The 20,346-nt window shown below is 39.7% G+C and overlaps 1 protein-coding gene across 1 annotated transcript in view; it reads left to right on the forward strand.

Moving 5' to 3' along the window:
- The window catches only part of EPB41L5 (erythrocyte membrane protein band 4.1 like 5), a 54,422-nt gene that overhangs the window by 22,504 nt on the left and 11,572 nt on the right, over positions 1–20,346 (forward strand). The window contains exons 8-18 of the mRNA XM_063400836.1: positions 410–530; positions 933–1,020; positions 1,649–1,737; positions 1,905–1,974; positions 2,649–2,818; positions 3,285–3,391; positions 4,081–4,108; positions 6,358–6,400; positions 6,697–6,812; positions 16,153–16,322; positions 16,810–16,904. Coding sequence (XP_063256906.1) covers positions 410–530; positions 933–1,020; positions 1,649–1,737; positions 1,905–1,974; positions 2,649–2,818; positions 3,285–3,391; positions 4,081–4,108; positions 6,358–6,400; positions 6,697–6,812; positions 16,153–16,322; positions 16,810–16,904 — 1,097 coding nt within the window. The remainder of the gene's footprint in view (positions 1–409; positions 531–932; positions 1,021–1,648; positions 1,738–1,904; positions 1,975–2,648; positions 2,819–3,284; positions 3,392–4,080; positions 4,109–6,357; positions 6,401–6,696; positions 6,813–16,152; positions 16,323–16,809; positions 16,905–20,346) is intronic.

Below are 20,346 nucleotides of genomic sequence, written 5' to 3' on the forward strand. Positions count from 1 at the left end.
TTTTATAAACCTCAAGAGATACTGCATTAATTCTTTAAGGCAAAATTGCATTGTAACTTTAGTCAGCTGTCGTCTCAGCAGATACTTCTGTGATAAAAATATTGAAAACTCTCTGCAAGAAAAAAGGTGAGTTGCAAGGATGGTGATAAATTCCCTTTATAGGAAGCTTTTTAAGGAATATGTCAGTAAACATTAATACAAAGCTTTTGTGCAGACAACACAACCGTTTGTTCAGTGTCCATAATTGCCCTGTCAAAAAAGGTTAAAGAAGACCTGGAGGAGAAGAAGGAACTCAAAAAGAAATTTAGTATTTTAGACTAACTAGAAAAGTGTGCAGAAATTCCTCTGTATGCAAAAATACCCACTGTGTATATTGAGAACAGTTCCTAACAGTGTTGTTCTTTTGTAGCTGAACTTGGAGACTATGATCCTGCTGAACATGTCCCTGAGCTGGTGTCTGAGTTCAGGTTTGTTCCCACTCAGACTGAAGAGATGGAGTTAGCTGTTTTTGAGAAGTGGAAGGAATGCAGGTACTAGATCTTCCATTGAATGCTACCCAAATGTTTGCAGTGATCTTCCTGTGAAGAGAATCTATTAAAAAGATAATGCTGACTACTTCTTCTGTTGCCTTGTTCAGAAATAGAGTTCTAATATGGTTCTGCCCTATTTTGTAAAAGAATATAATGTGAAAAATGAAGCTTTTCAAAGGTCTGAGTAAAATGAGGTACAAAATCTTGAAATGCAATTATCTTTGCAGCAACATTTTCAGATTAAAAATTTAAAAGTGACCTTGATCTTCATTAAAGTGAACAAGTGTCACCAGTGTTTACGTTTTTCACAAATTTTCAGGAAATTCTTTTCCTCTTTTCTCATATACCAGTTTTTCCTTGGCTTTTTCAGGCATCCAGCTAACAACAAAAATTTTATTTCAGGGGGCAAACACCAGCACAGGCTGAAACGAACTACTTAAACAAAGCTAAGTGGCTGGAAATGTATGGTGTAGACATGCACATAGTCAAGGTATGTTTAACCACAGCATGGTGGCCTTTGGAAATGATAATGTTAGTTTTGTGTTGCATTTCAACACTGGTTCTGCTTTAAGGGGGGAAGAAAAGGAGTATTGTTCTCATGCAATGTGTGTAGTAGTGTAGTAGTGATCTGGCTTTGTGTCAACATTCCACTCTTCGGTAGTAGAGTTCTGGAAGGTATGACTTGAGTCCAAGCACCTGCTCCATGTTAAATGTGTGATTGATGTGGAAATATGTACTACAGCTTGTATTCAGACTTAGAAGTTTTGTGAAAAATCATAGTAATTTAAATTTGCTGGGGTGTAGTCAGCTACCAGCTGAAGAACTACAAATAAGCATAGATCTGTGGAGATGCAAGTGCAGCAAATGCATAAGGAGGTCTTTATTACACAGACAAATCAAGAAACTTTAATTTTCATCTTTAGTCAGCCTTATTGAAGGGTTGTAAACAAGAAAAATCCATTGCATAAGACCATTAAAACACAAGAGTTTTATTGTATAAGATAGCAGATATGTGTGTAATTATAACACTGGGCAAGCAAACTGTATGAATTGCTCTAGTAATTTGGATGGAGGGTCAAACAGCAAAATGAATATAATTTTTATTTTGTGCCAATTAGGCAAGAGACGGCAATGATTACAGCCTGGGACTAACACCTACAGGAGTTCTTGTCTTTGAAGGAGACACAAAGATTGGTTTGTTTTTCTGGTAAGCTCTCTGATCGTACACTAAAATCTGGTTTTGATTGGTTTTTTTATTTCTTTTATGATGGCAAAAAAAATCCTTTTAATTGTGAGAACACCATGAATATGAGGTACTTTCTCAGTAAGTTACTGAAAGTTAGGTGTAACCTGCACTTTCTGTTCATCTGGCAGGCCAAAGATAACAAGGCTTGACTTTAAGAAGAACAAACTCACCCTGGTTGTTGTTGAAGATGATGAACAGGTAGATACATATCTATTTAATTAAATTTCAGTCTTTGTTATACAGTAGTATTTTACATATTCCTAATCTTTCCTTAAGTTTTGAGAATTAATGTGGATGCCTGAAAATTTTTTGATTTTGAGTTGTGGGGGGAGGAGGCGAATGAAGGGACTTAAGTAAAAGATAAACTTTTATGTCATCCATTTTTTAAAAAGAGACTGCCTGGTGAAACTACAGCAGATGCTTTGGAAACAGTGTGCACTGGGCAAGAAAGTTTAAAAAGAAAAACCCACATACCACATTTAGTAGAATGAATTACTTAAGCAGGTTTCAGAATTATTCCTACGGGGAAGAAATTGCATACAGCTGAGACAATTAAAAAGTGAGCATTGGTAATTTGAGAAGATTAGATTTGAAAGTGAAAACGTGTTAGCCTCACCAACAAGTACCTTCCTGTTGTAATATTATCTTTAATTTGTAGTTATTCAGAGGGGATTCCAGCCCTTTTCAACTTTAGGCAATGCAGCGGTTGTTTGTTCCAGCTTCTGAAAAGGTTGATTTTTCTGCCTACAACAGTTTTTTAAATATATATATTAGGAATCATAAAAACCAAATTTTATTTGGCTTGCATGGAATTTTAGCTTTGACTTACTCAAGCGCCATGTGAGTCACGAGTGTGCTTTGTGTGCTTTAAGGGGAAGGAGCAGGAGCACACTTTTGTCTTCAGGCTGGACCATCCCAAGGCCTGCAAACACCTGTGGAAGTGTGCGGTGGAGCACCACGCCTTCTTCCGCCTCCGGGGGCCTGTCCAGAAGAGCTCCAGCCGCTCCGGCTTCATTCGCCTGGGCTCCCGCTTCCGCTACAGGTCAGTGGCCTCTGGCGTTTGGCACACGCCTCCTGTCAGGCCTTGCTTTTCCTGGAGGCTGGGTTTTAGTGCTGTTATCAGCTTTCTCTGTGACTTTTGGCAGTGTTACATAAGCTTTGTCCTCTTGTAGAATTTTCGGCTTCTCCCCAAACTCGTGCACTGGGACCACAGAAACATGCAAAGGGCAAGCGTGCTTTTATCATCAACTTCATGTTTAAAAAATCATTGCTTCTGCCATTTGTCTTGGGGAAATGGGTGAAGAAGAGAGTGTTTCTAAAACTCTTACCTTCTTTTATGAAAGATCTTTTGAGGTGTGAAGTTTGGGATGTTTTATTAGAACTAACATGAGGTAGTAAGCTATGAACTTAAAATAGAAATGTGATGTTTTTATGAGCGTTATCTCTATTCCATCATTAAAAATAAATTATTTATTTTACCACTTTGTGCTTTTACATGGCCTTTTTAGTGGGAAAACAGAATATCAAACCACAAAGACCAACAAAGCCAGGAGATCAGCATCCTTTGAAAGAAGGCCCAGCAAGAGATACTCAAGACGAACACTGCAAATGAAAGGTAAAAGAGCTTCCATTCTGAGAATTATAATCCAATGTGAGAACCAGGTAATAATCTCCTTTAAAAATTCTCCTTTAAAAAAGGATAGGGATTCTCCTTTAGTTTTTTGCCCTTCTCTTGAAATTTCAAAATTTTCTGTATTTAAGAGACCGCATGTATTTAGCAGAAAAAGCTTGTGTCCAAAGCATGTCCAAACTAGCTTGCCTGGCAGGTAAAACACCCATGAAAATGACAAAGTAGGTCTTGGTATGAAGATGGAAAAGCTTGGGCCCAGGAAACAGTGGTATATTAATGACAGTATTTTAAATTTATGAATTGAGTTTTAAAAAAATTGTCATTGAGATTTTTTTCATTGTTACTAGGAGCTGCACTTTGTTGTCATGATCTGACAGCATGTGATACCTTGTTTCTGACTCCTACTCTTGCATAAGTCAGGTGTGACAGCCATGTCTGCCTTCAGATACTTGCTTAAATCTGATTTTGGTTTGCTCTTCAGATATTTTATTTTCCGAGTTAGATTTTGTTTTTCACATATACATGAGATGTGTGCAACTTCTGGTTCAACTTCTGCTTTTTGATTACCTTCTTTTAGGCAGTGCTAGGCTATTTTTATTAATCATATAATTAATATTAATTAACTGATAACATAATTATAAATACATTTTAATTAATGCTTTATATTTTTGCAGCATACCCTGCAAAATTGGAAGAAACCAGGTAAGATGCATTCCAGTATTTGAATTTCTCTTTGATGTTTGGCACCTGTACTTGAACACGTGTGCCAGAAGGAGGATAGTGTTTGCCTCTTAACTGTGGTTTTGCCATGGGTATTGTGTTTGTTTGCTTTATTGTAAAAGTTAGTGTTCAAAGCAGAGCTTCTCTGTTGCTGTCACACAGACTTGCTTACTAGCTAGCAAAGAAGTTTGTTTATTACTAGCTATGATTCTTGCTGTATATGAGCTGTAGTTCATTTGCTGCCATGTGAAGAGATCAGGTAAAAATGTATGAGGAGTCTTCTACCTGAAGTCTGCCTGCTCCAGCTGTGTTACTGAAATACCTTGTTCAGTGAAGGTCAAAGACAGGGAAAAGACAGTAAAATTAGTATTTTTGAAATAAGTTGATGGTTTTATATTCTTTATTACACTTGCATTTATTTTTATGCATGATCAACATTGAAAGGGAAGTATTTTGATTCTTTATTTCTTTACCAAAAGCTCTTCCTGGATGTGTAGGTTCCTACTTGCTGTTGCAATGTAAATTACTCATATGTATGTGAATCATATAATTTTCATACCCTTCCTTAAGGGAAGAGAGGAAACCAGGTTAAAAGGATCTGCCTGGTAGTGAAGAAACTTAGGTCACTCAGTTCTGGTTTCTGTCCTTTGCCCTAAAAACTTGTGAACACTGCAATGATCAGCTGCAACCAAATTATTTTTGCAAAAGTAGATATTCATAGATACAAAGCACCATGGTGAGGTAAGATATTAAGCACCAGGATAAGGAATGCCAAAATAACATTTCAAAACAACATGCTTAATACAGCCCAGCACTTTCTGTCTGTAGTAGCAGGGCTGATACTTGCATGAGAGTACAAGTCTAGAAGTGTGGGGACAAGGCTGCAGTGTGACTCCTGTATTGATTTTTCTTCCTATACAATGGGAAAGTACTTTTCAAAGCTGTCATTAAGATCCTCTGCATGCAAAATGTGCCTGTTTGATTAATTAGTGCTCTTGTCACGCTGTGTTGTCGTGCCCTTCTCCGAGTTTCAGGTTGCTTAGGTCATTCTGAGAGTGGGAAGAGAAACTTCATGTGCAGTTTCTCCTCCTGATAAGACTGCGGTCTCCTGATCTGCACTTAGGTGTGGCTCTGTTGTGTCTCCACAGCAAGCTATGCCACTTCTGAAACTCTACACTCCAGTGTTGCTAATTGAAATGCATCATGAAAGATGGATGTTGTTCCCTTCTTTTGTGTTAACCCAGCACAGGGGAATGTGCTAGTCAGAAGGCATTCCTTAATACTTCTGTTAATTCTGGGGTAGCCTCCACATTCTCTCAGTAGAGAAAGGGTGAAGGGGGAAATAGGCAGGGAACAGCTTGTTCAGTGTTGACATCATGGTGTTTTAAATACAATAATTCTAAAGAGTCACTGAAGTAAATATGGAAATCTATCTGAATTGTCAGCTTGCCAGGTTAGATAGCTGTTGTCCAGACCTCAGTCAGAAAAGTAACAGGTTGCAGGAGATGGGAACCTTTTTTAAAAGGTTAGAAATACGGGGAAAAATTAGCTCTGCATGAAATCTATAATGCATAATTACTGCTTTTAAGTCTCTCAGAAATGTGAAATGCCTCTTGCAGTTTAGAAACCATCAAGAATAGGGATATGGGTCTTATTTAATTCATCAAATATAGTAAATATTTTAAAACATAAGATCATTATTAATGCTGTGCTGATTTGCTGTGCATGTAAATTTGAATAGCTGCTTCTAAGTCCATTAGAGGTTTTATGCAGAAGAAACTCTTCAGTTTTTCTGATGAACTTCTGTGATGTGAAACATCAGATCAGGAAGGTTCTAGTTAATGGAACATAATATCTACAGCATGTAGGTGAGCTTTCAACAATGTCACATTTTACTGGGTGTTTTAACTAGAATGATATAATTTTTGCTTTAGAAATGCCACATCTTACTGCTGAATCAGGAAGACTTTTTAAACTAAACTGGTTTAGGAAAGGAATAGTTAAAAACAAATGAGTTACAACTTGAACAAAGAAAAAATAACTTGATACCCTTAGTTACCTAGAATGAGACAACTGACCTGAAGCAGAAGTTTTTAAGGATTTTGTGAAAAGAGATTAATGCTTTGGAAATGTCTTAGACTCTGTTTCTTTCTGAAAGTCCTTGCGGTTCTACCAGCCTGCAAAAGCAGTTTGTTCATCTGATTCAGCTTTAAATTCTTCTTGTCTTTCAGCCCTGCAAACAATGCTATTATCAGCCAAACCAATGGATCACAAGTAAGGGCTCTCTTTCATTCTTTCTAAAGGCAATTTTCATGTGTCTCAACAGATTTGAAGATTTTGTTATTTGCTCTTGAAATCCAGTGATTGGCTAATTGAATGTTACAGTGAACTATTAACTGTGTACAGTGCTGAAAAAGCCTGGGCATAGATATCCAGTGCTAGGGAAGTAAGGGAAGAAAATGGCCTTGCTTTAGCTTTGTGCTTAAGAGGTATTGATATGTTTTGTTCACTTATATGTGTCATCACTTCATTAATGTGTGTATAATAATTTGTTTGTATTGTCTCCAAAGAGCTGGAATGCCAAGCCAAACCTACCTGTCCTAACAGCGGTTCCTTCTGCGCCAGTCTTAGTGGAAATAGAAAACCTCCCAAGGAGCCCAGGAGCCAGCCAGCAAGATAAGAAGTGGTATGCTCAGCCTTGCTGGGAAATGAATTCTGCTTACTTATGCATGATTCAAGTAGCTTTTCTTTTATCTGTACTTAAATAAGCAGCCATCCTTGTATCTCTAATGTAAGTTGACAATCAAGTTAGGGATGATGCAGCTGATTTCTTCCTATGAATTGTGTGTGGAGAGGTGAGGACAACAGGCTTAGTCACTGCCAACCAAAAGAAAATTTCTTCAGGGGGTAAAGGAATTAAGAAGGAGTAGCATTTTCAAGTCTAGGAGGGAGTTGGGTCCTTCTTGTTTGCCATAAGCTTGTAACCCTTTGCTTGGTATCATGAGGTCCAAGGACTTAGCTTGATCCTTAGGATAATACAGAACCTTGTAAACTGATATCCTTGTGAATTGTCTTTGGAACTTAATGAAATAGGCAAGCTGACTTTTCTGATGAGCTTGGGTAGAAATGGGAGCTTGAGGAAAATGACACAGCTGAAGATAAGAGCTTTGATTAATCAGAGTATTTGTTTAATGGATTAGATGCATCTCAAAATGAAGAGGATTTGTTTGAAGATAGATAAATGTACATGTCATTTGTCTTTTCTTAAACTAATTCTATATTGCAAAGCTACAGTCAAACCAAAACTTGCACATATCAACCCAGTACTTGTGCACAGGTCATCTTAATTTCTTTGGCTTCTCAGTGCCTGTGGCTTATCCAACACAGGAAGTTCTGGCTTCTGCCAGGCTCATCAAGAGCAGTCGTGGTGGAATGGAGTGACACCAAAGCTCTTATCCTAAGCAGTTTCAGCCCTCAAGAGAAAGGGTCTTTCTCCCATTTTCAGGCATATGAATCTGCGTTGCTTCAGTATCTCTTAAAAGCAGATGATACTTGTTTCTAACAATGCTGTGACAATGTACTTTAATTTTGTAAATTGTATTCACTTAAAGACTTTTAATTCTATCAATTTCAAATGATGAAGGGGATGGTAATTCTGCTTTGAGTTGCATTTTATTGACATTTCAATCAGAACATATGATCAATGCTGTTTTTCTTTCTTTTGCCCTTGATTTATCTAGTATCTGAAATCTGTGCTTGTCTGTGGTGGGATCCTGTTGATCGCTCGATTCCTTCCATGGTGGTGGGTGAAAGGTGGTGGCATCTTTATTCTTCAGCATTCTCAATATGGTTTTATTTTTATTCTTTTGGCCTAATTGCAAGATGATTGCTAGACACCTGTATTTCCTTTGGTGGAAATGTTTGACTTGGCTCCAGATCAACTCTTGTTGGGTACCTGATTTGTGCTAATGTTCCTGCTCATGTTTGCAAGGCTGCTGCTGCTTACTGAAATCCTGCAAGGCTGCTGCTGCGTTGGTTCTGAAGCAGAAAGGGCTCTATAGCCTCAGTTTTGGGTTTGTTATGCCTGTTTTTAGGATTGAGAACTTGAGCCTGTCTGTCTTAACATTGTCCAGGAATCTCAGCTTACATGCCAGCTGCTGCAGGATGTAGTGTTTGTATAGAAGAGTGGGAGTGAATGCAAAATACACCTGCATGTAACCCAAAACAGTGTGTCCTAAAGAAAACAAGCTTCTTGGCAACTGATGCATTTTAATTGAGAGTGCAGTGTTCTACTGTGTCATGTTCCTTTGAGCCATTGTCACTGAAAGTAGCTGTCTTCTGGTTTTACTGTTTTCACTGGAAACAGTACTGCCTGTAATAAAGGACAAATCCAGCTGTAGGAAAAAGACAGTTTGGAGCTGAGTCAGGACTTGAGCTACATTCTGGTTTCCTAGATGGGAAGTGGGGTTAGTTTAATGTAATTGCCAGAACATACATATTTATTGCTGGGGCCTGTGACTTGGCTGTTGTGCCTGCAAGGGTGTCTCGGTGCTGCTAACAAGATCTCCTTTCAACTGCTACTGTCTTTAATTGGCCTGTTTCTGCATGAATTATCTTTGCTTTCTGTCAGAAAAATAGTCTTCTTTTAGAGAGAGCTTGCCAAAGATTGTTGAGAACACCAAAATCTTCTGGACTGTGGATTTTGTAGATAGTTGGATTGAAGGGGTTTAGAAGTAAGGTCCTGACCTCCTGGGTCTCTGTGCTCTGCTTGGCAGATGCCTGTATTGGCTACCTTGCAACTTAGATCCCTTCCTAATGTCAGTGTTTCCTTTAATTTAAAATGTTAGTGCTGCAGCTGCCAACAGCAATTTTGCCAGATTGTAGAAAGTACTTTGCGAGATACAAAGCATTTTAGTATTTCTGGGTTTGTTTTTTTTGTTTTTTTTTTTTTTTTTTACTTTGCTTCATTCCTGTAAAATTGTCAGTACAGGAAAGCTGTACTGGTCTGCAGGATCTGAAAATGGTCTGAACTATTAGTTGTAAATCTGGAAAACCTAAAACATGATCAGTGTCTTTCTAAGTTTAGTCTTTCCCCAAGAAGCTCTTTTTTTGCTAAATTAGGACAGCAGACAAAGATTTAATATTTACTTCCTCACTGTGTGATAAGTAAGGATTGATTTTTTGCTAGTGGTTGTAGCTTTCCCTTAACCACATATATGAGAGAAATAGTAAAATAAAGGAATGAACTGTTGGGAACTGGAGCCCTCAGTATTCATGGGTCACTACCTCAGTGTATTTCACAAAAAACCAAAATTCAGAATTTACACATGGGTGACCTTTGTATAAATCCTGCCTCTTTTCTAAAGGAGGACTATCCCTAAATGTTAATCATTTACCACTATTGTGAATCCTGCATGCTTTTCTGCTTGCCTGCCTTAACACGTGTGATCTTCCAACTCAGCTGTCTGCTTGGCTGTTCTGGAATATGAGAAGGTGGAATTTGAGCTGAAGGCCATCTGACCCCTCCATGTGAACAGCAACAATCCTTCTACTTTGTTTAGATTTGGCTCATTAAGTCAAATCTTTTACATTAAACTGAAGGAATACCTTTGTTTTAGGAATGTCCTTACTTCAGCAGTTTATGAAGTGCTTTTTTCCAAGCACTTCTTTGATATGTGAGGATACATTTTATCAGCTTCTAAAACACACCAGTGAAGGACCCTAGTGCTACACAGACAGCAGTTAACAGATCATTGTCATTTTAAAAGTATTTTGAAATTTGGCTGTTTTCAGTTAATTGCTTATCCCTGCTGCTTTGGAAATGGTTGTGCATAAAGCCCTCCAGTTTCCTAGCCAGGGGCTCCTGCATAATAATATTTTCCCAAACACTGTCTAAAGTGCTGAGTGTTGTCCTTTACTCCTCTTTCTAGCTTTTGGAGGACTTTTGGCCAGCTGTGGCAAAGAGTGGCCATAACTGTGCACAGCATTTCTGTAGGTCTAATTTTAGGAATTCTAAATTTAAAATTTATAAACCATTATGCCTTCAATATATAAAATTCTTAGTTTCTGTTGTGACCTTTTGTAAAATGGGTCTTTTCCAGCTAAATTGTGTTAATGCAAGTTATAGCTGCAGGCAGCTTTTTCAATAGTATTAATCCCTTAGTCACCTAAATTGTGGATGATTTGTTTCTCTACTGTTAGCTCCTGCACAGTAATGCTCATTTTCTCTGAGTTTCTATTTTCTTCTCCTTTTTTTCTTTTTTTAATTTGCTTTAGAATCCGCACTTTCCAGTCACTTCGAATACTGCTATGGCTTATAATAGATGTTTGCCTCAGGTATACATTTAGAGCTGCCACTTAAACTTGTTTTCTGCAAATAAAATGTGCTGTATATTTGAGGTCTGGTCCTGAATCACATTATTTTCTCCCATCTGTAAAATGCACGTGATTCTTGCTCAGTTCTGTGAAGTGTTTTTTTTAAATATTAAGTTCTTTACATTTGGGAAGTGTAAGCAACGTGTACTAGAGAGGGCTTAACTTGCCAGTTCAAACTTGTCCAAAAGCATGCACGATGCTGTGCAGAAGGGGGTTTATTTGGCAGCGTCATCACATGCACGTGTACTTGCATGCCTCTTCCCTTCAGTCTTCACCTTCCAAGAATGCCCCTTTTCCTTCTCTTTTCACATCAGTCTTCTTGTCCTCGCTTTCTCTTTACTCTTCCACCCTCCTCCTCCTCCGTGCCTGTGACTAATTCTCCGCTCCCGCTCCCACCGCTCCAGGCCCCCCGACGCCGCCGGCCGCTGTGACCGTGGTGGAGCCGCGTGGGCCCCGCCGAGGAGCCGCGCCGCGGACGGAGCGCGCCCCGCGTTCGTCCACGAGCGCAACGCCAGGAACGCGGGGCTGCACGGCACACCCGCCATGAGCAGCCTCTGAGCCAGGGCTGCAGTGACCTCCTGAGCCCCCTCGGGGACAAGGACAACGCACCCGAAGCTGCCTGTAGAGGGGCAAACGCGTTTATTGCAAAGGCCTTGCAGATTGTTGGTATCGAGTCTTTAAAGGAAAACAGCATCTAGATCAGAAGCCACACATCGCTCTTACTTTTAAAACAGTATACATCTATCTATGTGGGCATATAGATAGATATATTTTATAAGTTGTGTTAAAAGTTTTTCTTAATGACCAAAAGATTCATTTTTTTTAGCTGGGTTTGAGAGCCATGCAGGAAGTCACGTTTGTTGTAAAATTACATATGCAACTAGTGGGTTATAATATGGTTTCAAAAACCTAAAAGAAATAGAGGATGTAACTGCCCCTCCTTTTGAACCATGTTCATGTAAAAATATCTGAGATACATGGTCTGCAAACTAACCTTTTCTTTTTTTCTCAATAAGACCTCTTCTGAGAAATATTGTTTGGAAATTATATAGAATTATTTTCAATTTTTAAAGAATAAATTTATCAGAACTGTCAAAAAGGCAAAGAGTAATTTTTTATTATTATAACTTTTTTCTTTTTACAAATTTTTCTTTTCTTTTTGCTTCCCTGGTCCAGTTGAAAAGAAACAGAAACATTTCCTGAGAAACACCAGTCCTACCGTATGATCCACAACGATAATTTTTAACTCAGAGGTTAAGACTCCAGCTTCATGGCTCATTGGTATTCTTGGGGGCCTTTAACAACATGAAGAACAAACCTTTACCCTTGAACACGCTGCATTTTCTTGTGTTTTCCAAAGTTTGTTGCTTTTAAATTGTGATATTGTTTTCCTATTAAAAAAAGGGATAAGTTGTAACAGGGCTTTTAAAGTTCATTTATATTGAGCTTTTAGGATAAAGAAGTTGTCTGACTGAATTTCAAATTATTTCATTGTTTCAAATTGCCACAGAACCCAGAAGTAAAAAAAACATTTTCAGATATCCTGACCTGAAGAACCAAGAAGTGTCAACCAGGACATAACTTAATATTGCCTGAGATATTTTCGCCTCCTCACCCCCACATCTGATGGGGGGAAAGAGCTTGCCTATGAAATATGAGTTGCGATTTTACAACTCTGCTTAAAAAAAAAGTATGAGGTAGCTGTAAACTAAAGATCTGTGACACCTACCAAGCTGATTGGAACAATCTCTTGTGCTCTTCTTAGTTTTATGTTTTGAATGCTGGATGTTGTAAACTTCTGGAGTAAAGCAAACCCATTTGTTTTTTTCTTATCTGTAAAATTGCATGAGAATATGCAAACGGAAATAAGTTGTTTAACTTTACAATATCGTATGACGTTTGTGTAGTTGAGGGAGAAGAAGCCACTAATTTGAATGGAGGAATTTGGGATAGTTTTGTGTTTAAAATGCAAGAACACTGCTGCAATAACAAATCACTGTTTTATTGCAAAGTTTTAAGTTCAGATGTGCTTTTGTCGAGGTCAGGCCACTTTGAGTCCTTGGGTGTCCGAGAAGTTTTGTGTCTCTGTCACAGAATTAAGAGAGTAGCTGAGGCTGGAGGATGCATCTGGGGATCAGGCAGTTTTACCCCATGGCAAGAGCAGGGTTGAGTAGAGCAGGTTGTTTGGGACCATGCCAGGTTTTGAGTATCTCCAAGGATGGAGACTTCCCACTCTCCAGAGAACTGTTTCACCAACCTCACAGGAGGAAAAGTCAGGGTTTTTTCTTGTGGTTAGGATTAGGGTTGAGAGTGGCATTTTCTGTATTTCAGTTGTGGCCATTGCCTCTTGTCTTTCTCTGGCCCCCTTGAGAAGAGTTTGACTGTTGTCCTTACTCCCTCTATCAGGTTTTTATACACATAGGTGAGATCCTCCTGAACTTTATCCTCCCCAGGCTGAACAGTCCCAGCTCTCAGGCTCGCCTCCTGGCTGAGCTGCTGCAGACCCTGTGTTGTTCTTTGGCCCTTTGCTGCACTCCTTCAGTATATCCATGTGTCTCTTGTCCTGGGAGGGCCAGAGCTGGGCACAGCACTCCAGGGAGTCTCACCAGGGCTGAGCAGAGCGTGATGACCCTGCTGATGGTCATGGACTGCCCTGGAATTGACAGCGAGTTTGGTAATCAAAGCTGTGGCTCAGGTTTTTGTAGCAGATTTTTCCATGACAGATTCAGGATGGGGAAGCATCCTGAAACCCATCTGCCTTTAGAACTGGTTTATTTCGGTATGATATGTGTTGCATACTTCTGCCATTTGGCTTTGACTCTTGCATACATCCTGAGGGACCATTTTCCTCTGTGCTGGGATTATTTTGGTAAGACTTCATGACTTGGGGAGAATTATTTTCCTAGTCCAATAGGGTGGGTGACAGCTCTCAACAGCAGACAGAGAAATTGTATCACACTGGTACCAGCACTACCAAGCTGCATTTTTACAGGGACAGGTCATGTCCTCTGTGAATTGCAGTGAGGAAGCACATGGATGTTTTTCTGTGGTGACGGATCTTTGCTTAATATGCCCAAAGGTTCTGCAGCCAGCACATTTTCCTAAGCATGTTTTCTTTCCTTTTCTGTAGTTGTTGACTTGTATATATTATGCTATGTCAGTATTTGGAATTATCTTCAAACAAATGGGAGACAGCAGAATTCTTGGAATATGGGACTTAGTTGATTAGAAACTCAGTGTGTGTGAGCTGTCTCCATCTGGAGGAGCTTGCATTCCCAGGACTTTTCCTTTTGCTTTCCTCGCTTGGAAGAAGGAGGTTTTTTCTTTCTTTTTTTCTTTTTCTTTTTTTCTTTTTTTGGGGGGTTGGGGTTTGTTTTTTTTTTGTTTGTTTTTTTACTATTGTGCATTTTTGTTTAGGCAAAAACAATTTGAAAAGGCTCAAATTCACTACTCTTCTTACCTTCACGTACAACACTGGTTGCCCCAAAACTAAGAAAATTAACAAAGAATTTCATGCTGTTGGCCTGCCTTGCAGAGTCCACATGAGAGACTGTTCTGTGTCACTACCAGTCTGAAAAAATAAATGAGCTTGTATGGTACTTCATGCAGTTGGAAATCAGATTGTTTCCAGGAGAACAACCTCTTTTGTAGGACTTGGTTACTGTATTTTGAAGATTGTATTTCCCAAACTAGCATGAGGTATTGCTTTGCTTTTCCAGCTAGGAAGTCAAAACTCACACCACTTTTAACTGAGAGCTTTCTCAGTCATGTTATACATTGAATGCTGTGTGGTACATGTTTATACCAATATATGGGCCAGGCAAAAGAAGGGGTAATGCAGTAGCTACTCCCTTAACTGTGTGAGCTCCCTGAGCATGTAATGACTTACTAATGGGTTGACAAACCTTTACATGCACTACAGCCCTTCATTATTCCTATATTCATTATTATTTATATGGTTTGAACTCTTGGTATCTTTTATGAGCATTTCCCAGAGAGTATTTCTTAAAATATGATGATAGAAGTTGATTTGAAGACATAAAGCCCAGCACTTATTGCTGTGCAAAGTTCAAAATATCCCTTTATGTGGGGGCAATGCAGGTATATGGGATTCAGTCTCACTTTCCTTGTTTCCTTAATTGCAAGAGCATCTCTTCCTGTTTGTTAGTTCTAACAATTAAATCTCTGTATCCATCATTCCCTCTCTGCAAGCCTGTGTGCTATTTGCCTTTTCCCATTACTAGTGCAGAGAGAAACTGCACAGGAGGTTGAAAAATTTTCCTATTATTTGCTTTGCTAGTAGTTTCTTATGAGAATCAAGCCAGTGACCTCAATTTGCCTTACAGCAATTAATTGACTTTCAATGATTTGTACATTATTAGCACTAGAGCAGTGATATCCCACCATCTGTTTCAGAGGTAGATACTTAACATTGAAAGGATTCTTTGTGTGCTCGAGCTGGAGGGGAAGGAGTTTTTCCTGGAGCCTCTGTAGTGACAACGTGGCATTGCTTCCAGGTTCCAGGAGAGAGAGGCATTGGGCACTAACCTGGTAGTGGTAAGGGAGAAGCTGGTCTAAACTGTCAAGTAGAAAACTTCTCTTGTTTGTGCTTAAGGGAGGTTCTGTTCTTTTGTGGTGGGTATGGGCTTGATATCATTGTTCTCCTGTTTGGGATAGGACTTGCAAAAGGGATCGTTAGACTTTTCTTTTTAAATCAATATTGCAGCCAAACTGTGGGAGTGATTGTTGATTGAAGTGGGCAGCAGTAAAGCTGCAGTTGTGTGCACAGGCTGGCTGATTAACCATTGCATTGTGCAGCAGTGGTTTTTATGTTTGTTAATTTGCTGTTAGGATAGCTTTAGCTGTTCCCAAGCTCTGGAGAAATGTATGAGATTCCTGACTGCCTGCACAACATAAGCATCATAATATTTTTATTTTTGTAATTATTTTTCCTTGTTCATTGAAAATACAGCTCATAGGACAAAATTTAAAGGAGATATTTCCATCAGAAACCAAAGAAGGTGAAACAAGTGATCCTGACAGGGTACAGAGTACATGCTGTTCTCTTAAGACGCCGTGGCTGCTAAGGTTTCATTCATGGTTCTGCCTGAATTAACAAAACTGAAACTGGTTCTAGGTATGCCTGGCCATGAGTGTCAGTGCAGTCCTGTGCAGTGCACCCCTCTGCCCTCTGTTCTGCTTACCAGTGTTGGGTGAAGTGCTGCACAAACAGCTTTGTGTGATATCCACTTCCCTCCCCTTAACTTTTCTTTTCCTCTTGTAAAAATCCTAAAGGCTACCTTGAGTTTGTTACAAAAACTTCAAATGTTTGTTCCAAAAAGTGTACTTCATGGATAAAAACTTCCCTCCTTCTCTCTTCACTTTTTCCACTGCTGTGTGATGACACAGCAGGCAACATGGACCTGTTCTGTTATGAAGTCACTTGTACAGACATGAAATGTTCCCTTATTTATGTCTCTTATGCTCACTGAAAGCTGATGTCTTATTTACCTGAAACAGTTTTTCTAGATTGTGGCTGGTCAGCAGAGGACAGCTTGAAAAAGAGATTGCATGTGTTAAAGCTTTTTCTTGTTACAGGAAGAGTGGTAACATGATTGTGCATCTCTCTGCCCACCTTTCTGCCTTTGCAGCACACCTCTTGTTGATTTGCTAGACAGCACAGAGTTGCCAGAAACCTGTGTGGATGATGCTGCCGTGGGCCATCCAGTTGTTGGCTTGGCAACAGGAGATTTAGAAGAGGCTGTTGATTGCCCTCCTCCTGGCACGAAGGAAACTGCTGCAGAAAAAACAGACTCTGATCGTAAGCAAACTGACAGATTTTTCCCTATTATGATGTGTGAGATCAAGATTAAATAATTAGGGTGATATGAGATTGTATCCTTACAAAAAAATGCAGAACTGTTTTAGGAAGCACCCTTGAATTATATGCATCAGGACAGTAATTTTACCCATTACTGGAACAGCAAGGACAGAGATATAAGGGAAAAGTCAGTTCTTCATTGGGTGTGGCTTTGTCCACAAATGCAGTAAAGTGCCACCATCTAAGCAATCAACTCTCTGTTCGATGGCTGGGCAGATGAGCTCCCAGGAGTGCAGTGCTGAGATCTGATGCACACAGCCTGCAGGCTTGAAATTTGCACCAGAGCTTGAGCAGGTGGATTCCCTCTCCCTGTGCTTTTCTGCACAACTTCAAAATTATGTAATTGGTATTTAGGAATAGTGCAAGTTACAAATCAAGTAACTCCACAGTAACATTAGGAAGATTATAATTTTTTTGTCTTTTTCAGCATTTGAAGACACATTCCTAAAACTGAAACAGCTGGAGACAGAGCGCAGCAGCCCCGTGCCGGCTGAGCGTCCCAACGTAAACATAAATGTGCAGGTAATTGGCCTTCATTCCCCCTGCAATGGTCCTGAATTTGTTCAGATCATTCTGAAAAGTATTCCACTTGCCTTGGTCTGTTTGCAAGACTTCTAAGAATATGAGTCAGTAGTACTGGGGAATGGTAAAGGAAATACAAAGGCTTTATGATATATAAACCTGTGACAGGGCAGTGAGATAAAGATGGGGGCAGAGGTGCATGTCTGCAAACTGCAGCCTGGTGAGATTTTCTAAAATCAGTGGGAGTAAAAGGCATAAATGCTTGAAATGTTTCTCAGTTGGCTTTATCTGTAGATTACTACCTGCATGGTGTTGGATGGTTCACCCTCTTTTTGGAAGAGCTGAGCTGCTTTCCTGGCATTTTTCAGTTCTGAGAAGGTTGCTCTGACGTTCTGTTTTGAGTCAAGTTTGCTGATGATCCCTCCCTCCTGTTAAGTAACCTGCTCTCTGATGTAGGTGTTAGTGCTCTGTGTTTATACAAAGAGCCGTGATGTGGTTTGATTTACCGCTCTCAAATCCTCTGAGCAAGTCAGGCTGCACTTCACGGGCAGCTGAGCCAAAGTACAAGCCTGAGTGCCCTGAACAGGGTGAGGGCTCTCTTCTCCTCCTTCCTCCTCACTCTTTTTTCCCCAGCTTGCCTCTCTCCTCTCTCACCACCAGGAATCTTCGCAAGTTTCAGTGAACAAAGGTAGCTACAAACTGGCAAACAGGTTTTTCTCCTGCCTTTGTTTTGAACTTTTTGTTGAGATGCCGGATTTCTTTAGGTTTTTAGTTTGCTCTTTAAGTTGGTAAATAGTGAGTTAAATAGGTTGAGGGAAAAGGTCAAAGAAATGCCAGGGCCTTAGTGAGAATAAGTAGTGTTGCTAGAAGGGATGGAGAGGCCAGGATCCTCCCTTACAGCAGCAGTGAACTTTGATGGATTCACTGGTTATCAGACAACTGCTCCCAGACAGGATATTTTTCTGGGTTTTTTTAGTGAGCTTTGAAAAATGAAATTTAATTTTCCATTACTTTGCTTTCTCTGATGCAAAAGCTTTGGGAGATTTTTGTGTTTTGGGCAAGCAGAGAGAGTGAAACACCTGACAGTGTTATCTCTGTTTAGGCTACCCTCCCTTGCAGGGAGGCCCAAGGATTTATCTAACTTTGAGTGAAGCAGCTATGATTTTTCTTGCTCCCTCAATAGTAACAGAACCAGGTGCCAGGAGGGATGTTCAGCAGTGTATGTTTGACCTAAGCTCACTCCTAGGCGTTTGTTTTCCACCTCCATGTGGGAGAGGGCTGCTGCTGTGGGTGGTGCTGCAGGCTCTTGGCTCGTGTCCCCTTTAAGGGCTGTCAGGGCTGCCTGCTGCACCTCTCTGCTTGGTGAGTGCATTACAGAGATTACCGGCTCTCTAAGGAGATTACTCAGTGGGCTGTAGGTCCTGGTAGGCTGAAACATTGCTTCCACATAAGCTAAAGCAAATGAATACAGTTTATTTGAGAATATTTTAGCCTGCTGAGCTCTAGTTCAGACAGAGAGAGGAAAAGCATTTAATTGGTTCATTGAAGAGAATGGACCTAAACTATTTCAGTGGTTTTTAAATTGTGGGTGATTTATAATAAGCAAGCTGAGATTCCTGTAATGAGCTAATCTAACAAACAGCTCCCAATACAGAACAGTCACAGTCATCCAGCTGCTGTCAAATGAGGTGCCAAGTAACTTTAGAGGTTGGAGATACTGGGGGGACAGTAACCTGATTAGAGAGCAAGAACATCTGCAAAACAGAGAATTATGGATCAACAGTATGATAACAGGTGAGTAAAACACAGCTGAGCTTTCAAGAAGGGAGTGCAAATTGTATTAGGAAAATATAAGAGTAGATCACTGGAAGTTTTTTTAAGGTAGAAGAGACAGAATAAAACTTTTCTGCCTATGATGTAGCTTACCAAGTAGTCACTTGAGAGTGTTTGTTTAAAAAAGATAGACAAAGATTAGAGACTCTGTGCATACTTGAAATTCCCAATGCTTCAGATTGCAAAGACATGTAGGTTACAGTAGCATCAAATGAGCACACCCTTCAGAGAGGAAGGTTTGGAATGCAGTCCTGAAGAGTGACCTAAAAGTCACTATTAAAAATACTTTCTTTCCTGCCTTTGAAGGCTGCTTTAGAAAACACAGAAGCTTTCATTTATGGTGTTTGTTATAAAATATACCTATGGGCTCTTCTCTTGTACTTATTTTTCTTCTTAGTCTATTAGTAAAAAAAGTGTTTGTGGTATCCTCTTCTGACAGAAATGCATGGTACTGCAATGTGTCTACTAAAACCTTGCAATAAGTTTAGATCCTGGAGCCTGCTATTATTTCAGAGGGAATGCAGTATTGCAGCATTCTCTCTGAATGTGTGTGATTACGAATTTCAGGACATGCAGAAACTGTTACAGTACATAGGAGGTTTGGTAAAATGCATATGGGGAAAGTGTTATCTTTCTGCTTATAAAGGCAGAGCTGCATCCTGAACTTCATGACACTCTTACATGCCATCTCACTTCAGCTTTGTTAATTAAAAATCTTTAATTGTTTTCCATTAGGGGACAGAGATGGCTTGACAGTCATCTTCATGTAATTCTATACTTGCAATCAATCAATCCTGATTGATTTCTTTGATAGGGAAATATTTATCTAGCTACCCCTGTTCTTCTGAAGAAAAAGAGGAAGCAAGGGAATGAATGGCTTCATTCTTCTTTGCTGCTCACTGCCAAAATCTGTTGGGATGGAAGAATGCGACTTTGTCCTCTCCCAGCTTTCACTAGTGCAGTGCCCAGATCTGACAAAGAGAGCAAATAGCTTTAAATACACCAACGCTCTGCTTTCATCAGCTTCTGAAGGGAGATGAACAATAAAGGCTCACCCTGTTTGGCCGTGTTCAAAGTTTGCTCCCAAGTCAGAAATGCAAGGACGTGAGCGTTTACTTTTTCTGAATTTGTTGTGATCTTTAAATACACGGAAGTTGCTCCAAAATGTCCCTCTATGAGGCTCCATATTCCTGCACAAAGTGATTTTTAGTGGCACCAGGAACACAGCTCAAAAGCACAAAGGATTGGGATCACATGCCTTGTTACTGCCTTTAATGTTTCCTTGCCTTTTTGCATTACTGCCTAGCTCCATATTTTGATTGAAGGACACAGTACGAGTGTAGTTGGTCTAAATGGAAACAACAAATACTCCTAATAAGCTACAATAATGACAAACCCCAGCAGCTTCATGATTTTTTGTGAACAACTGAAATGTCTTGTAAATTAGACATCCTGAGGCATTAGCAGGTGCTAATGCTTTTCCCTCTAGCTACATGTTTTTTTCATTTAAAAAACCTGTAAGACACCTATGCTTTTTTCAAGTGCAAAATAAGGCTGAAAAAAATGGATCATTACTATTCAGAGAAATATTTTCTTGGCAGTATGAAAT

This window comes from Prinia subflava, chromosome 6, assembly GCF_021018805.1.
Source record: "Prinia subflava isolate CZ2003 ecotype Zambia chromosome 6, Cam_Psub_1.2, whole genome shotgun sequence".
NCBI classification, from domain to species: domain Eukaryota; kingdom Metazoa; phylum Chordata; class Aves; order Passeriformes; family Cisticolidae; genus Prinia; species Prinia subflava.